General features: G+C 50.2%; 1 protein-coding gene and 1 pseudogene across 2 annotated transcripts; both read right to left on the bottom strand.

The window, feature by feature from the left end:
* Positions 1–2,833: 2,833 nt before the first annotated feature.
* LOC145536765 (non-histone chromosomal protein HMG-14 pseudogene) lies at positions 2,834–4,512 on the bottom strand (annotated as a pseudogene). Its single transcript, XR_014076007.1, has one exon. The product of XR_014076007.1 is annotated as a non-histone chromosomal protein HMG-14 pseudogene (transcript).
* A 3,168-nt stretch (positions 4,513–7,680) lies between these two features.
* On the bottom strand, positions 7,681–9,488 carry LOC145536764 (uncharacterized). Its single transcript, XM_081566566.1, has 3 exons — positions 9,322–9,488; positions 8,784–9,132; positions 7,681–8,037 (listed from the first exon to the last, which is right to left on the bottom strand). Exons 1-3 carry the CDS (start codon positions 9,398–9,400, stop codon positions 7,962–7,964), a joined length of 504 nt encoding a protein of 167 aa, XP_081422692.1. The 5' UTR covers positions 9,401–9,488; the 3' UTR covers positions 7,681–7,961.
* Between the last annotated feature and the right edge of the window lie 3,996 nt (positions 9,489–13,484).

The raw sequence follows: 13,484 nt of genomic DNA, 5'->3' as shown, positions 1-13,484 counted from the left end.
TTAGCAGGGTTCAGAATTGGGTCTGATAGTGTCCCGTGGGGAAGAAGGCTATGGCACCCCACTCTAGTACTCTTCTATGGAAAACCCCATGGACGGAGGAGCCTGGTAGGTTAAAGTCCACGGGGTCGCTAAGAGTCGGACACGACTGAGCAACTTCAATTTCAATTTTCCCTTTCATGCACTGGAGAAGGAAATGATAATCACTCCAGTATTCTTGCCTGGAGAATCCCAGGGATGGGAGAGCCTGGTGGGCTGCCGGCTATGGGGTCGCACAGAGTCGGACACGACTGAAGCGACTTAGCAGCGGTGGTGGCCGGTGGCTTTTGTTTGTACAAGATGCTGTACTTGTATTTCTGAAGTTTGAGGAACCTGATGTTTAAAAAGAAGGTCAGGGGTCAATACTCGGAAATGAGAAATTGTGTTTTCAAAAGCATCTGGTGAGGATGGCAACGTGTGCACACTGGGGCTCAGTTGTTCCTCTCTCCCAGCGGAGGCTGGGCCTCAGGGTGCACTCCCCTCCTCTCTGTGCAGAAGGCCCACATCACACACAACCACGGTGCTGATGTCTGACACACAGCCACAAGTGCAAAGGGAGAGAAGAGAGGAGTGAAAGTAGTGGAAGCACAGCCTAAAGCACATGCTTTCCCCCCCAAAACAGAGCCTCTCGCTCCACTGGGAGCATCCAAGCTGTGAAACTGGCCTGGGATGTACCCTTGTGAGAGGAAATTCCAATGGAGTCAAGGCACTTATCTCAGCAGTCACTTCACAGGAGGACCTCAGTGTTCACCATTAAACACATTTAACAGAAACCATCTTAAAGAATTGATGCTTTGGAACTGTGACCTGGGAGAAGACTCCTGGGGGTCCCTTGGCCTGCGAGGAGATCAAACCAGTCCATCCTAAAGGAACTCAGTCCTGAGGATGAGATGGTTGGATGGCATCACTGACTCGATGGACATGAGTTTGAGCAAGCTCTGAGAGTTGGTGATGGACAGGGAAGCCTGGCATGCTGCAGTCCACGGGGTCGCAACGAGTCAGACACGACTGAGCGACTAAACGGAACTGAACTGAACATTAAAGAAGCCTTGCACTGCTCCGAGCAATGGTTGTTCAGTTCGGTTCAGTCGCTCAGTCGTGTCCGACTCGTTGGGACCCCATGGACCGCAGCACGCCAGGCCTCCCTGTCCATCACCAACTCCCAGAGTTTACCCACACTCATGTCCATCGAGTCAGTGATGCCATCCAGCCATCTCATCCTCTGTCGTCCCCTTCTGCTCCTGCCCCCAATCCTTCCCAGCATCAGGGTCTTTTCCAATGAGTCAACTCTTCGCATGAGGTGGCCAAAGTACTGGAGTTTCGGCTTCAACATCATTCCTTCCTATGAACACCCAGGACTGATCTCCCTTAGGATGGACTGGTTGGATCTCCCTGCAGTCCAAGGGACTCTCAGGAGTCTTCTCCAACACCACGGTTCAAAAGCATCAGTTCTTCGGCGCTCAGCTTTCTTCACAGTCCAACTCTCACCTCCGTACATGACTACTGGAAAAACCATAGCCTTGACTAGACGGACCTTTGTTGGCAAAGGTCTCTGCTTTTTAATATGCTATCTAGGCTGGTCATAACTTTCCTTCCAGGGAGTAAGCGTCTTTTAATTTCATGGCTGCAGGGATTTTGGAGGCCCCCAAAAATAAAGCCTGACACTGTTTCCCCATCTATTTCCCAGGAAGTGATGGGACCGGATGCCACGATCTTCGTTTTCTGAATGTTGAGCTTTAAGCTAACTCTTGCACTCTCCTCTCTCACTTTCACCGAGAGGCTTTTTAGTTCCTCTTCACTTTCTGTCATAAGGGTGGTGTCATCTGCATAAGCTGAGGTTATTGATATTTTTCCCGGCAATCTTGATTCCAGCTTGTGCTTCCTCCAGCCCAGCGTTTCTCATGATGTACTCTGCCTAGAAGTTAAAGAAGCAGGGTGACAATATAGAGACTTGACATACTCCTTGTCCTGTTTGGAACCAGTGTGTTGTTCCATGTCCAGTTCTACCTGTTGCTTCCTGACCTGCATACAGGTTTCTCAAGAGACAGGTCAGGTGCCAAGGTTGTACTGAGAACTTAATGCTTTCTAAAACGTGGGCCTGAGGACGCTACTCGGGAAGGCGCTCTTCTTGCTTTGCACAGCACTAAACCAAAATAATCCGTTTTGGTGTTGAATTAGCAGGAATCAAGGTTCTCTCAAGGAAGATAATACATTGCAAGGTGTGATTGCTTTGGAGGAAGGTGCAATACTCCTCACCGGCCTTATGGGGTCTCCTCTGTGTCGCCTCTGAAGCAGCAGAACCTGTGTGCCAGGACTCCCATTCCCCCATCTTCTCCCCAGAGAGGACAGCGAACAGAATTTGGAGCATGTGGGATGAATGCTCGGCTGCCACCTTCCCATGGATCCCTGTAATGTAGCCTCTTAGGAAGCTTCCCTTGTGTCCAGCATTGGGCTGAGTGTTTCAATTACCACGGGTGGGACTCTACCCTGCCTGGAAATACACTCTTCTCTCACTGGGGACTCGTCCCGCCCCATCTTGCATGTGCATGCAACACCAAAGGGTGAGGGTGAGGATGGGATAATGGAAGGTGGAGGGAAAAAAAAGTATGCGTCAGTAGAAACCAACCTTGGGTACTTGGAAAACTTCTATCATGCACACAGGCCCACTGCCAGTGACCGGGGGATGGCACCTCTTGATAGGAGGCCTCCTTGCCATTCTCTGTGAATGACATTCCCTTAGAAATTCCCATCTGTTCACACTTAACCCCATTGGACACACACACACACACACAAAAGATGCTGAGAATTCACCTCTTTATTGAAAAATACAAAAATGTGCCCTACTTTAAAAGGGGGACACTGACTTTTTGCATGTATTCAACTCATTTAACGGGCATTCGGTGAAGTGCTCTTGGTACTGTGCTGTGCATAAAACCTGGCAGAAAATATCTTCAGAAGAACTGTCATGGAGACCATATCTTAGTCACGAGGGACTACAGCACGGTCACGGGTGACAGGGGCTGATTCTGGGCCAACTTCGGCCTGGCCAGAGGGACGCGAGGGCAGAGGAGGCATGGATGGCACAGGCCGCCTGCATGACAGTGGCTCCAGAAGAACCCTTCTCCAATCAGGCTCCAGAACAAGGATGGGACTACAGGGCCCATCCGAGATGATGCCCACAGGGTGGCCCGGGGAGGGGGGGCGCGGTGCGTATTTCTCAACATTAATGCCCTCTGATGTCTCCTCCCCTTGACTCTCATATTCTTCAACCAAACCTTCAATTAAGAGAGGAAAAAAGGGATTGGTTTACTATCTTGAGCAATTTCTGTCATAGTAACCACTTCCCCCCACACAACATGCCACTCTTGTTTTCATCTTTTATAATGGAGTTTTGATTGGTTGTTTTGAGGATCACTACGCAGACATTTCGATTTGTACACACTTCTTCACATACATACCAGAAACTGAAAACAATCATGTAGTTGTGATTCTTAGCAGTTATTCCAGTGACTTTCCAGCTTAAAATTGGGAGCAAATTTTCCTTAACAGGATATCAAGTACCAGTTATCTTCAAATATTGATATTCTGTTACATCATACGTCCCACTGATTCACACTATCATATACACTATATCCTCAAACTGTCAGTCGTTCACAGCACATTGACCAAGTTCCTAGGAAAACTGAACTACCACGACCAAAGATATTACAGAGTGCACAAAATTCTGACCAGGAGAGTCAAGATCAAGGAGTAGTTGGCTGTAGGAACGAATCCTACCAAAACAAGCTGGGAAGAGAAGTAATTTAAAGTGTTCAAGACATTAAATGCACAACTGACTCCACACTGCCATTTAGTATGCTTTTGTATTATAGGATAGAAAAGCTACCCCCATCTATGGACTGTTAAGCTGACCCCAAGACAATCAAAGCCTCCACTATCCAATATCCCACTAGTTTCTGGTTGTCCCAAAAAATAAACAACCAGCAAATGATTTCACCTCTTGCAAAAAAGCATTTCCACTTAAAAAATGGGATGAGGTGGGATTTCCTCCTTTTTAAAAATGTTTCAGAGCTACTAAAATACTTGCATTTACAAAATAGGCGATAAAAATATTCCTCTGGATGGGACAAGAGGGGAAACAGGGACCACTGACCGGACTGGGTGTGCGGTATTAATCAGACTTGGCTTCTTTTCCTTCTGCTTCATCAGAGGTTGGGCTCTCCTCGATTTTAGTCTCTCCGTTTTCTGCAGGTAAGTCTTCTTTAGTGTCTGGGTTGGCCCCTTCCGCCTGTTTTGGCTTTGCTCCTCTTTTCCCTTCTGTTTGCATTATTTTGCCTGAAGATTTATCCTTTCCCCGGCCTCTTTGGGCTTCGTTTCCACTTTTGCAGGAGCCGGTTTAGCTGACAGCCTTGAAGATCTCCTCTTGGGCTCCTCCTTCGCCGCCTCCTCTGCAGAGGTGACCTTCCTCTTGGGCATCGTGGCGGCGGGGTGGGCGAGAGCCGGCGCCTGAGGGCCGCGGCGCGCCAAGAGCCTTGGCGAGGCCGAGTAGCCTGACCGCTGCCACTTTTCCCGCTGCCCGAGCTGCTGGGACCCACAGCCAACATGCCACTCTTTATGCTGTAGCTCTTATAAATCCCCCTGGGAGAAGCTGTTTCTTGATTGATAAAACATCTTAGTAAAGTTTCCACCACAGCCCCGTTCCCTTCAGTTTACCCTTACTGAGCGCTAAGTGCCAAGCTTCCCGATAAGCAGATCTCCTGTTTTGTCTCTGTCCTCCCACCCTGAATACTCGTTAGTGGTTTTTCCAGTTAGATGCTAGTCCAGCTGATGGATCGCACCCAGTCCCTTCTGTTAATGCTATGTCTGGTACAGGATGGAGAAATGTCCGTATCTCGACAGCGGATCCTCAGTGGTCCAACTGCCTCTGCCCCCTACCTTCCAGGGATAGCATCACCCTGGGTGTGGGGGCAGCTGAGCATACTCAAAGTCCCTTCCGTTTGTAAAAGAGTGAAACTAGAACACTTTCTAACACCATACACAGGAATAAAATGGATTAAAGATCTAAACGTAAGACCAGAAACTATCAAACTCCTAGAGGAAAACAGAGGCCAAACACGCTCTGACATGAATCACAGCAGGATCCTCTACGACCCACCTCCCCAAGTAATGGAAATAAAAGCAAAAATAAACCAATGGGACCTAATTAACTTAAAGGCTTTTGCACAAGGAAGGAACCTATAAGTAAGCTGACAAGACAGCCGTCAGAATAGGAGAAAACAATAGCAAATGAAGCAACTGACAATGAATTCATCTCAAAAATATACAAGCAGCTCCTGCAGCTCAATTCCAGAAAAGTAAACGACCCAGTCAAAACATGGGCCAAAGAACTAAAGAGACATTTCACCAAAGAAGACATACAGATGCCTAACAAACACATGAAAAGATGCTCAACGTCTCTCATTATCAGAGAAATGCAAATCAAAACCACAATGAGGTGCCATCTCACACCAGACAGAATGGCTGCTATCCAAAAGTCTACAAACAATAAATGCTGGAGAGGGTGCAGAGAAAAAGGAGCCCTCTTACACCGTTGGTAGGAATGCAAGCTAGTACAGCCACTGTGGAGAACAGTGTGCAGATTCCTTACAAAACTGGAACTAGAACTGCCATACGACCCAGCGATCCCACTGCCGGGCAGACACACCGAGGAAACCAGACTTGAAAGACACACGTGTACCCCAGTGTTCAGCACAACACTGCTTGTAATAGCAGGGACATGGAAGCAACCTAGATGTCCGGCAGCAGACGAATGGATGAGAAAGCCGTGGTACATATGCACAATGCGATATTAATCAGCCATTAAAAAGAATGCACTTGAATCAGTTCTAATGAGGTGGATGAAACTGGAGCCTGTTATACAGAGTGCAGTAAATCAGAGAGAAAAACACCAAGACAGTATACGAACGAGCCCATATATATGGAATTTAGAAAGATGGCAACGATGACCCTATATGTGAGACAGCAAAAGAGACACAGATGTAAAGAACAGTCTTTCGGACTCTGTGGGAGAAGGCGAGGGTGGGATGATTTGAGAGGGTAGCGTTGAAAGGTGTGTATTATCAAATGTGAAGTGGATCGCTGGTCCAGGTTTGATGCCTGAGACAGGGTGCTCAGGGTTGGTGCACTGGGAGGACCCCGGGGGATGGAATGGGGAGGGATGTGGGAGGGGGGTTCTGGATGGGAAACACGTGTGTGCCCGTGACTGATTCATGTCGATGTATGGCAAAAACCGCTACAATATTGTAAAGAAATTTGCCTCCAATTAAAATAAATGATTGTTTTAAAGGAAAAAAAAAATTCAAATAAATAAATAAATAAAAGTTCCTTCCATCTGAAGGAGATGTTCAATAGGAGCAAGTTGGATTTTTAAACAGGTTTCCCTCAAGTTAAATAGACAAGGCAGGCCTGGTTATGGAGGGCCCATGGGGCTTGTGGCTTGTCTTACTGGGACATGATTGCTGACGCCCTGGACACTGCCTTGATATTTCAGCCTACAGAGGTGAGGAAAGTTTAGCTCACCTGGGTCCAAGTTCACTACAACTCACCACCACCAGTCCGGCAGCCTGTATCCATCACTGCACTCACATGGGCACTGTGAAGCAAAGCGAATAAACTCATCTGGGAGTTTTGGATACATACTCTCTTAATACAGCCTATGGTTTTTCTACAGTCTCAAATGGTAATCTTGTGACCTACAAATCAGTCATCGCTGCCTGAGCAAACAAAAAAGTATTTCAAGTGAACACAGGTAAAGAATCTGGCCTGAACTGAAAGCTTCCCTTCCCCCCACCACTCCCACCGCCCACCAAACACATTCCCCGAAACCCACCTCTTTAAAATAATACCATCAAAAATATATCTTTAGATGTTCCCAAGTCCTCCAGAGGATATTCACTCATAAAGTTCAATTTGAGCCCCATCCACCAGGTGTATGGTTTGACTGTATGCAATTCTCTTAAACTGGTCACTCTTAGCTCAGTGCCACTTTATTCAAAATTGTCGTGTCAATTTTCAGACAAATTTCCAGTTTGTACACCTTGCTCCTACCCTCCACCATAATGTCACTGTTTTAGCAATGGTTTCAGGCTGACACATCATAGCACACCAAACATGAAGTGGTAGGGCTAGGACTTCCCTGCTGGTCCAGTGGCTAAGACTCCCCACTCCCAATGCTGGGACCCGGGTTCAATCCCTGGTTAGGGAACTAGATGCCACATCTAAGACCTGGTGCAACCAAAGAAATAGTTTTTAAAAATGATGTAGGGCTGACGCTTTCTACACTGCTTTACTGAGCACTAAAATCAATGGCAGGAGTCCCCTGCACTTGGACTTCTAAGCTGTCTCCCCATATCAGTCTCAGCCTAACTAAACAGACACTTACTCATACAGTGTATGTGAGTTACTCCCTAACTCCAGTGCCTGAATATTTATAAATCCACTTATTTAGCTAAGGACTTTTCGATATGTTAAGTAATAGAGTTCAACCCTCTCATAACCTAGATCCTTAATGCAGTAATGTGCACTTCCCAGATCAGATGCAGCCCCAACATGACTCCACAAAGTGCTCAATAAAGGATACCAGAGTTAGAAGAAATTGAACTTTATTATGTCTCAGTTTTCACAGGAAATAGGAACAACAGTGATTTCCTTTTCTTGCTCTTTTAGGAAATCACATTACTACTGATAACTGGCATTTTCATAAATTGGTGTTTACTTATCCTATTTCTACTGGCCAAAGCCCCCAAAGTTCAAAACTTATTTGCTAAACATGGAAAAGGCATCCAAACAAAAACAAAAACAAAAACCTTGAGAATGTCTAGGACCAGTGTGTCCAAGACTTGAAGCAGGTTTTATAACGGCTGCCCTCACAAATTGTTGTTTTCAGGCTTACTGAACTGCCCTCTGGCTTCGCTCCCATCGCTGCGACTTGAAAGCGCCTTCCTAAGGGGAGAAAATGGCAAATATTCAGTATTTGGGAGTTGTGGACCACATTAGATATACGATGTCCATTTTATGCTGGTTTTAAAATTTGTATTCTCCCAAATGCCCAGGGAACATCCTTTTGTATATCCAGTTCCAGGCTCTCTTTAGGGAGAATTTTCCTTTGTGCACAAAATTTATGGGAGCGCTGAAAACCTCAGTATTCCATATTAAGCGTTTTTAATACACTGTTTAAGAATCAAGACTAAAGGCACCGAGACTTCCCTGGTGGTCCAGTGGCTAAGACTTCTCGCTCCCCCGGCAGGGGGCGCGGTTCAACCCCTGGTCAGGGAGCTAGATCCCACAGGCCGAAACGAAAGATCTCGCATGCCGCCACCAAGACCGGGTGCAACCAAATAAATATTGGAAGACTAAACGCGCGAAAACATTGCACGACGACCAAATTATTTAACATTTTAAATAAAGGCAAGATTCAATCCTGCACTTGCACGACTGGGTCTCACTCGCCTCCCACTGACCTAAACCCCGATCCAATGAAACGTTATTCACCGAAACCTACGCTTCCGGATTTAATTCACTCACTCACCGCCCCGCCCCAACCCGGGAGCCCAAGGGCGGGCAGCCTCCAAGGGCCTCGAGCCCCCCACCGAGATCGGGCTCTGGGGGAAGGGACAGCGCCAAAGGCGTCGGGAGAAGAGCCCTAACGTCCCAGAAAATTTGGGGCGCCTCCAGAGCAAGCCACTTACCGAGCGAACACATTGGGGTACCGGCTGCGCTGGAAAATGCTCTCCAGCTCCTTCAGGTGCAGCCGGTGGAACGGGCAGCCGTGGAATCTTGGCTGCCTGTCCGAGGGCTGCGGATCCTCGGCGTCCGCCTGCATCGGCGGCTCCTGCGGGAACTCCTCCTCGTCGCCGTCGCCGTCGCCGTCGCCGCCGCCGCCCTTCTGGATCTCGTCCACCATGGGGTCGGGTGCTCCCACCCCAACCTGGCCCTGTTCCGCTGCTGCTGCCGCCGCTGCCGACTCAGGTTCCGACCCCGACTCCTCCTCGACGGCGGCACTTGTTGCGATGCCCGAGACCTCGGTGGGCTTCGTATCTGGAAAGGAAAAAGACAAGAAGTCTGGGCGTCGGAGCGCCGAGTGTGCGCCGCGGCGGGAGGCGCGGGCCCGCGACCTGAGCGGCGACGGCGCCCGCGCCGCAGCCGCGTCCCGTCCACTCGCCACTCCCAGGGAAAGGGCCTTTCCCTCGAGTTCGCCAGGGCACCTATCCCGCTCCGGACACTGACCGGGTTCTTCCTGGGGCTCGTCGACTCCCAGGCCGAGGTAACCGGAGTCTTCGTGGTTGTCTCCGGGCGCACGGTCCATGTCGCTAGCGCTGTCCGAGCAGCTGTGCGCCTCGGCCGACGCTGCGCTGTTGACGGCGGCGATCCCGAGGGCCTGACCGGTCGGATTCTCTTTCTGTGACGCCGCGTTGCGAGTTTATAGCTTGTCTCCCCAGTAACGGCGCGTGCGGTGGGTGTGGCCGCTGGGGCGTGCACCTGGGCAGGGCGTGGCCATAGAGTAGAGGGGTGCACGTGGGGAGAGTCCTGGCAGGGGGCGAGCGGGTGGGGGCGCGCGAGCTCCCACTTGTGGCTGAGCTGAATACTCCCGGCTCCTGCCTGGGGTCGGTCCTGAACTAGGGGCTTCTCCCGATCGTGCGAGCTGACTTGGGACAGGGGAGGGGCGAGGGAATGAGACCTCACGCGTCCCGGGAGCCTGGGAGAAATGTTGGGAGAACGTCTCTCCGCCTGGCCCTCGATGGGCTCAGGCTTGCTGCCATTTGTTCCTCCCCCCAACCCCCCTCCCCCCGGCCCCCGGAGCGTTCGACGCAGAGATGGGACTGGAGAAACCGCGGGGCCCCAGCAACCCCAGCCGGCTGAGACGACAGTCGTCCCCCCTTGTCGCGTGGGCTCTGAGCGCGACTTCCCTCTGGGAAGTCGATAATTAACGGATGGGACTGTGATTCTGGTCCATTCGCTCTCAAAGTCCATGAAACGGGCTAGTGATTCAGACGGAAAGATGTAGGTGGGAGACTACTTGCTGGATTTTTGCAGGAAGGCGCTAAACGCAGAGCCCGCCCCGTTCCCTGGAGGATACTGGGGCGAGGGAATTGGGGCTGTATTTGCAGACACACTGTGTGCTCGGAGGCCTGCTGCAAGAAGCCCAGCCTGTTCCTTGCAAATGCAACAAGTAATCCAAATGTCTACTAACCTACGTCAGAGAGCAAGTGTAGAACACTGCACGTGGCCCTTGCTTTGGCCCTGGACGCGATTGTGGAGGACACAGCATCTGCTTTGCTATGCTCCGCTACCGCGTCTGGGGCTGCCGGCCCTCTGCACAAGTGCACGGGTTTCTTATGCTGGGCGCTGTGTGGACTGGGGTGTCGTCGTTGTTTAGTCGCTCAGTCGCGTCCGACTCTTTGCGACCCCGTGGACTGTAGCACGCCAGGCTCCTCTGTCCATGGGATTCTCCAAGCAAGAATACCGTCGTGGGTTGCCATTCCCTTCTCCAGGGGATCTTCCCGACCCAGGGATGGAACCTGCGTCTCCTGCATTGGCAGGCGGATTCCTTATGGCTCAGCCACCTGGAAAGCCCCTGGACTTGGGTTAAATTCCTCTTTTTCTTCTTTGGCTCCTCTAATCCCCTCCTTGGCGCCCACCTTTTCCCTTCTCACCCTCCTCTTTCCCCTCCTCTCTCTCCCTTTGACTGGGACCATCTTCCAGAACTCTTGTTCTCCACCCTACTCACCTCACCCACAATGAACAGTTTGGGCTTGGGATTAGTTATAAGCTGAGAAACCTCTAATGGTTATGATCCTGGTGTTCCTTAGCCTAGCTAGGGTATCCCTTACAATGCAGGTCGTGTGACAGCTTTCTGTAATGTGGAAGCAGCCCTCTAAATAGATTCACCTAGGTAAGATTTACGGAGAAGGCGATGGCACCCCACTCCAGTACTCTTTTGCCTGGAAAATCCCATGGACGGAGGAGCCTGGCAGGCTTCAGTCCACGGGGTCGCTAAGAGTCGGACACAACTGAGCGACTTCACTTTCACTTTTCCCTTTCATGCACTGGAGAAGGAAACGGCAACCCACTCCAGTATTCTTGCCTGGAGAATCCCAGGGACGGCGGAGCCTGGTGGGCTGCCGGCTATGGGGTCGCACAGAGTCGGACACGACTGAAGCGACTTAGCAGCGGTGGTGGCCGGTGGCTTTTGTTTGTACAAGATGCTGTACTTGTATTTCTGAAGTTTGAGGAACCTGATGTTTAAAAAGAAGGTCAGGGGTCAATACTCGGAAATGAGAAATTGTGTTTTCAAAAGCATCTGGTGAGGATGGCAACGTGTGCACACTGGGGCTCAGTTGTTCCTCTCTCCCAGCGGAGGCTGGGCCTCAGGGTGCACTCCCCTCCTCTCTGTGCAGAAGGCCCACATCACACACAACCACGGTGCTGATGTCTGACACACAGCCACAAGTGCAAAGGGAGAGAAGAGAGGAGTGAAAGTAGTGGAAGCACAGCCTAAAGCACATGCTTTCCCCCCCAAAACAGAGCCTCTCGCTCCACTGGGAGCATCCAAGCTGTGAAACTGGCCTGGGATGTACCCTTGTGAGGGGAAATTCCAATGGAGTCAAGGCACTTATCTCAGCAGTCACTTCACAGGAGGACCTCAGTGTTCACCATTAAACACATTTAACAGAAACCATCTTAAAGAATTGATGCTTTGGAACTGTGACCTGGGAGAAGACTCCTGGGGGTCCCTTGGCCTGCGAGGAGATCAAACCAGTCCATCCTAAAGGAACTCAGTCCTGAGGATGAGATGGTTGGATGGCATCACTGACTCGATGGACATGAGTTTGAGCAAGCTCTGAGAGTTGGTGATGGACAGGGAAGCCTGGCATGCTGCAGTCCACGGGGTCGCAACGAGTCAGACACGACTGAGCGACTAAACGGAACTGAACTGAACATTAAAGAAGCCTTGCACTGCTCCGAGCAATGGTTGTTCAGTTCGGTTCAGTCGCTCAGTCGTGTCCGACTCGTTGGGACCCCATGGACCGCAGCACGCCAGGCCTCCCTGTCCATCACCAACTCCCAGAGTTTACCCACACTCATGTCCATCGAGTCAGTGATGCCATCCAGCCATCTCATCCTCTGTCGTCCCCTTCTGCTCCTGCCCCCAATCCTTCCCAGCATCAGGGTCTTTTCCAATGAGTCAACTCTTCGCATGAGGTGGCCAAAGTACTGGAGTTTCGGCTTCAACATCATTCCTTCCTATGAACACCCAGGACTGATCTCCCTTAGGATGGACTGGTTGGATCTCCCTGCAGTCCAAGGGACTCTCAGGAGTCTTCTCCAACACCACGGTTCAAAAGCATCAGTTCTTCGGCGCTCGGCTTTCTTCACAGTCCAACTCTCACCTCCGTACATGACTACTGGAAAAGCCATAGCCTTGACTAGACGGACCTTTGTTGGCATAGGTCTCTGCTTTTTGATATGCTATCTAGGCTGGTCATAACTTTCCTTCCAGGGAGTAAGCGTCTTTTAATTTCATGGCTGCAGGGATTTTGGAGGCCCCCAAAAATAAAGCCTGACACTGTTTCCCCATCTATTTCCCAGGAAGTGATGGGACCGGATGCCACGATCTTCGTTTTCTGAATGTTGAGCTTTAAGCTAACTCTTGCACTCTCCTCTCTCACTTTCACCGAGAGGCTTTTTAGTTCCTCCTCACTTTCTGTCATAAGGGTGGTGTCATCTGCATAAGCTGAGGTTATTGATATTTTTCCCGGCAATTTTGATTCCAGCTTGTGCTTCCTCCAGCCCAGGGTTTCTCATGATGTACTCTGCCTAGAAGTTAAAGAAGCAGGGTGACAATATAGAGACTTGACATACTCCTTGTCCTGTTTGGAACCAGTGTGTTGTTCCATGTCCAGTTCTACCTGTTGCTTCCTGACCTGCATACAGGTTTCTCAAGAGACAGGTCAGGTGCCAAGGTTGTACTGAGAACTTAATGCTTTCTAAAACGTGGGCCTGAAGACGCTACTCGGGAAGGCGCTCTTCTTGCTTTGCACAGCACTAAACCAAAATAATCCGTTTTGGTGTTGAATTAGCAGGAATCAAGGTTCTCTCAAGGAAGATAATACATTGCAAGGTGTGATTGCTTTGGAGGAAGGTGCAATACTCCTCACCGGCCTTATGGGGTCTCCTCTGTGTCGCCTCTGAAGCAGCAGAACCTGTGTGCCAGGACTCCCATTCCCCCATCTTCTCCCCAGAGAGGACAGCGAACAGAATTTGGAGCATGTGGGATGAATGCTCGGCTGCCACCTTCCCATGGATCCCTGTAATGTAGCCTCTTAGGAAGCTTCCCTTGTGTCCAGCATTGGGCTGAGTGTTTCAATTACCACGGGTGGGACTCTACC

The sequence above is a fragment of the Giraffa tippelskirchi genome, chromosome X (genome assembly GCF_054371585.1).
Source record: "Giraffa tippelskirchi isolate mGirTip1 chromosome X, T2T-mGirTip1v1.2.pri, whole genome shotgun sequence".
In the NCBI taxonomy this organism is placed as follows: Eukaryota; Metazoa; Chordata; class Mammalia; order Artiodactyla; family Giraffidae; genus Giraffa; species Giraffa tippelskirchi.
Note: the sequence above shows the minus strand (reverse complement) of the source record. Positions and strands in the feature narration are given on the sequence as shown.

Coding starts and splice junctions, on each gene's coding strand:
- LOC145536764 (XM_081566566.1), bottom strand. CDS start 9,400: ATGGACCGTGCGCCCGGAGACAACCACGAAGACTCCGGTTACCTCGGC. Junction 9,133..9,321: donor CGAGCCCCAGGAAGAACCCG/GTCAGTGTCCGG, acceptor TTTCCTTTCCAG/ATACGAAGCCCACCGAGGTC. Junction 8,038..8,783: donor TACCCCAATGTGTTCGCTCG/GTAAGTGGCTTG, acceptor TTCTCCCCTTAG/GAAGGCGCTTTCAAGTCGCA.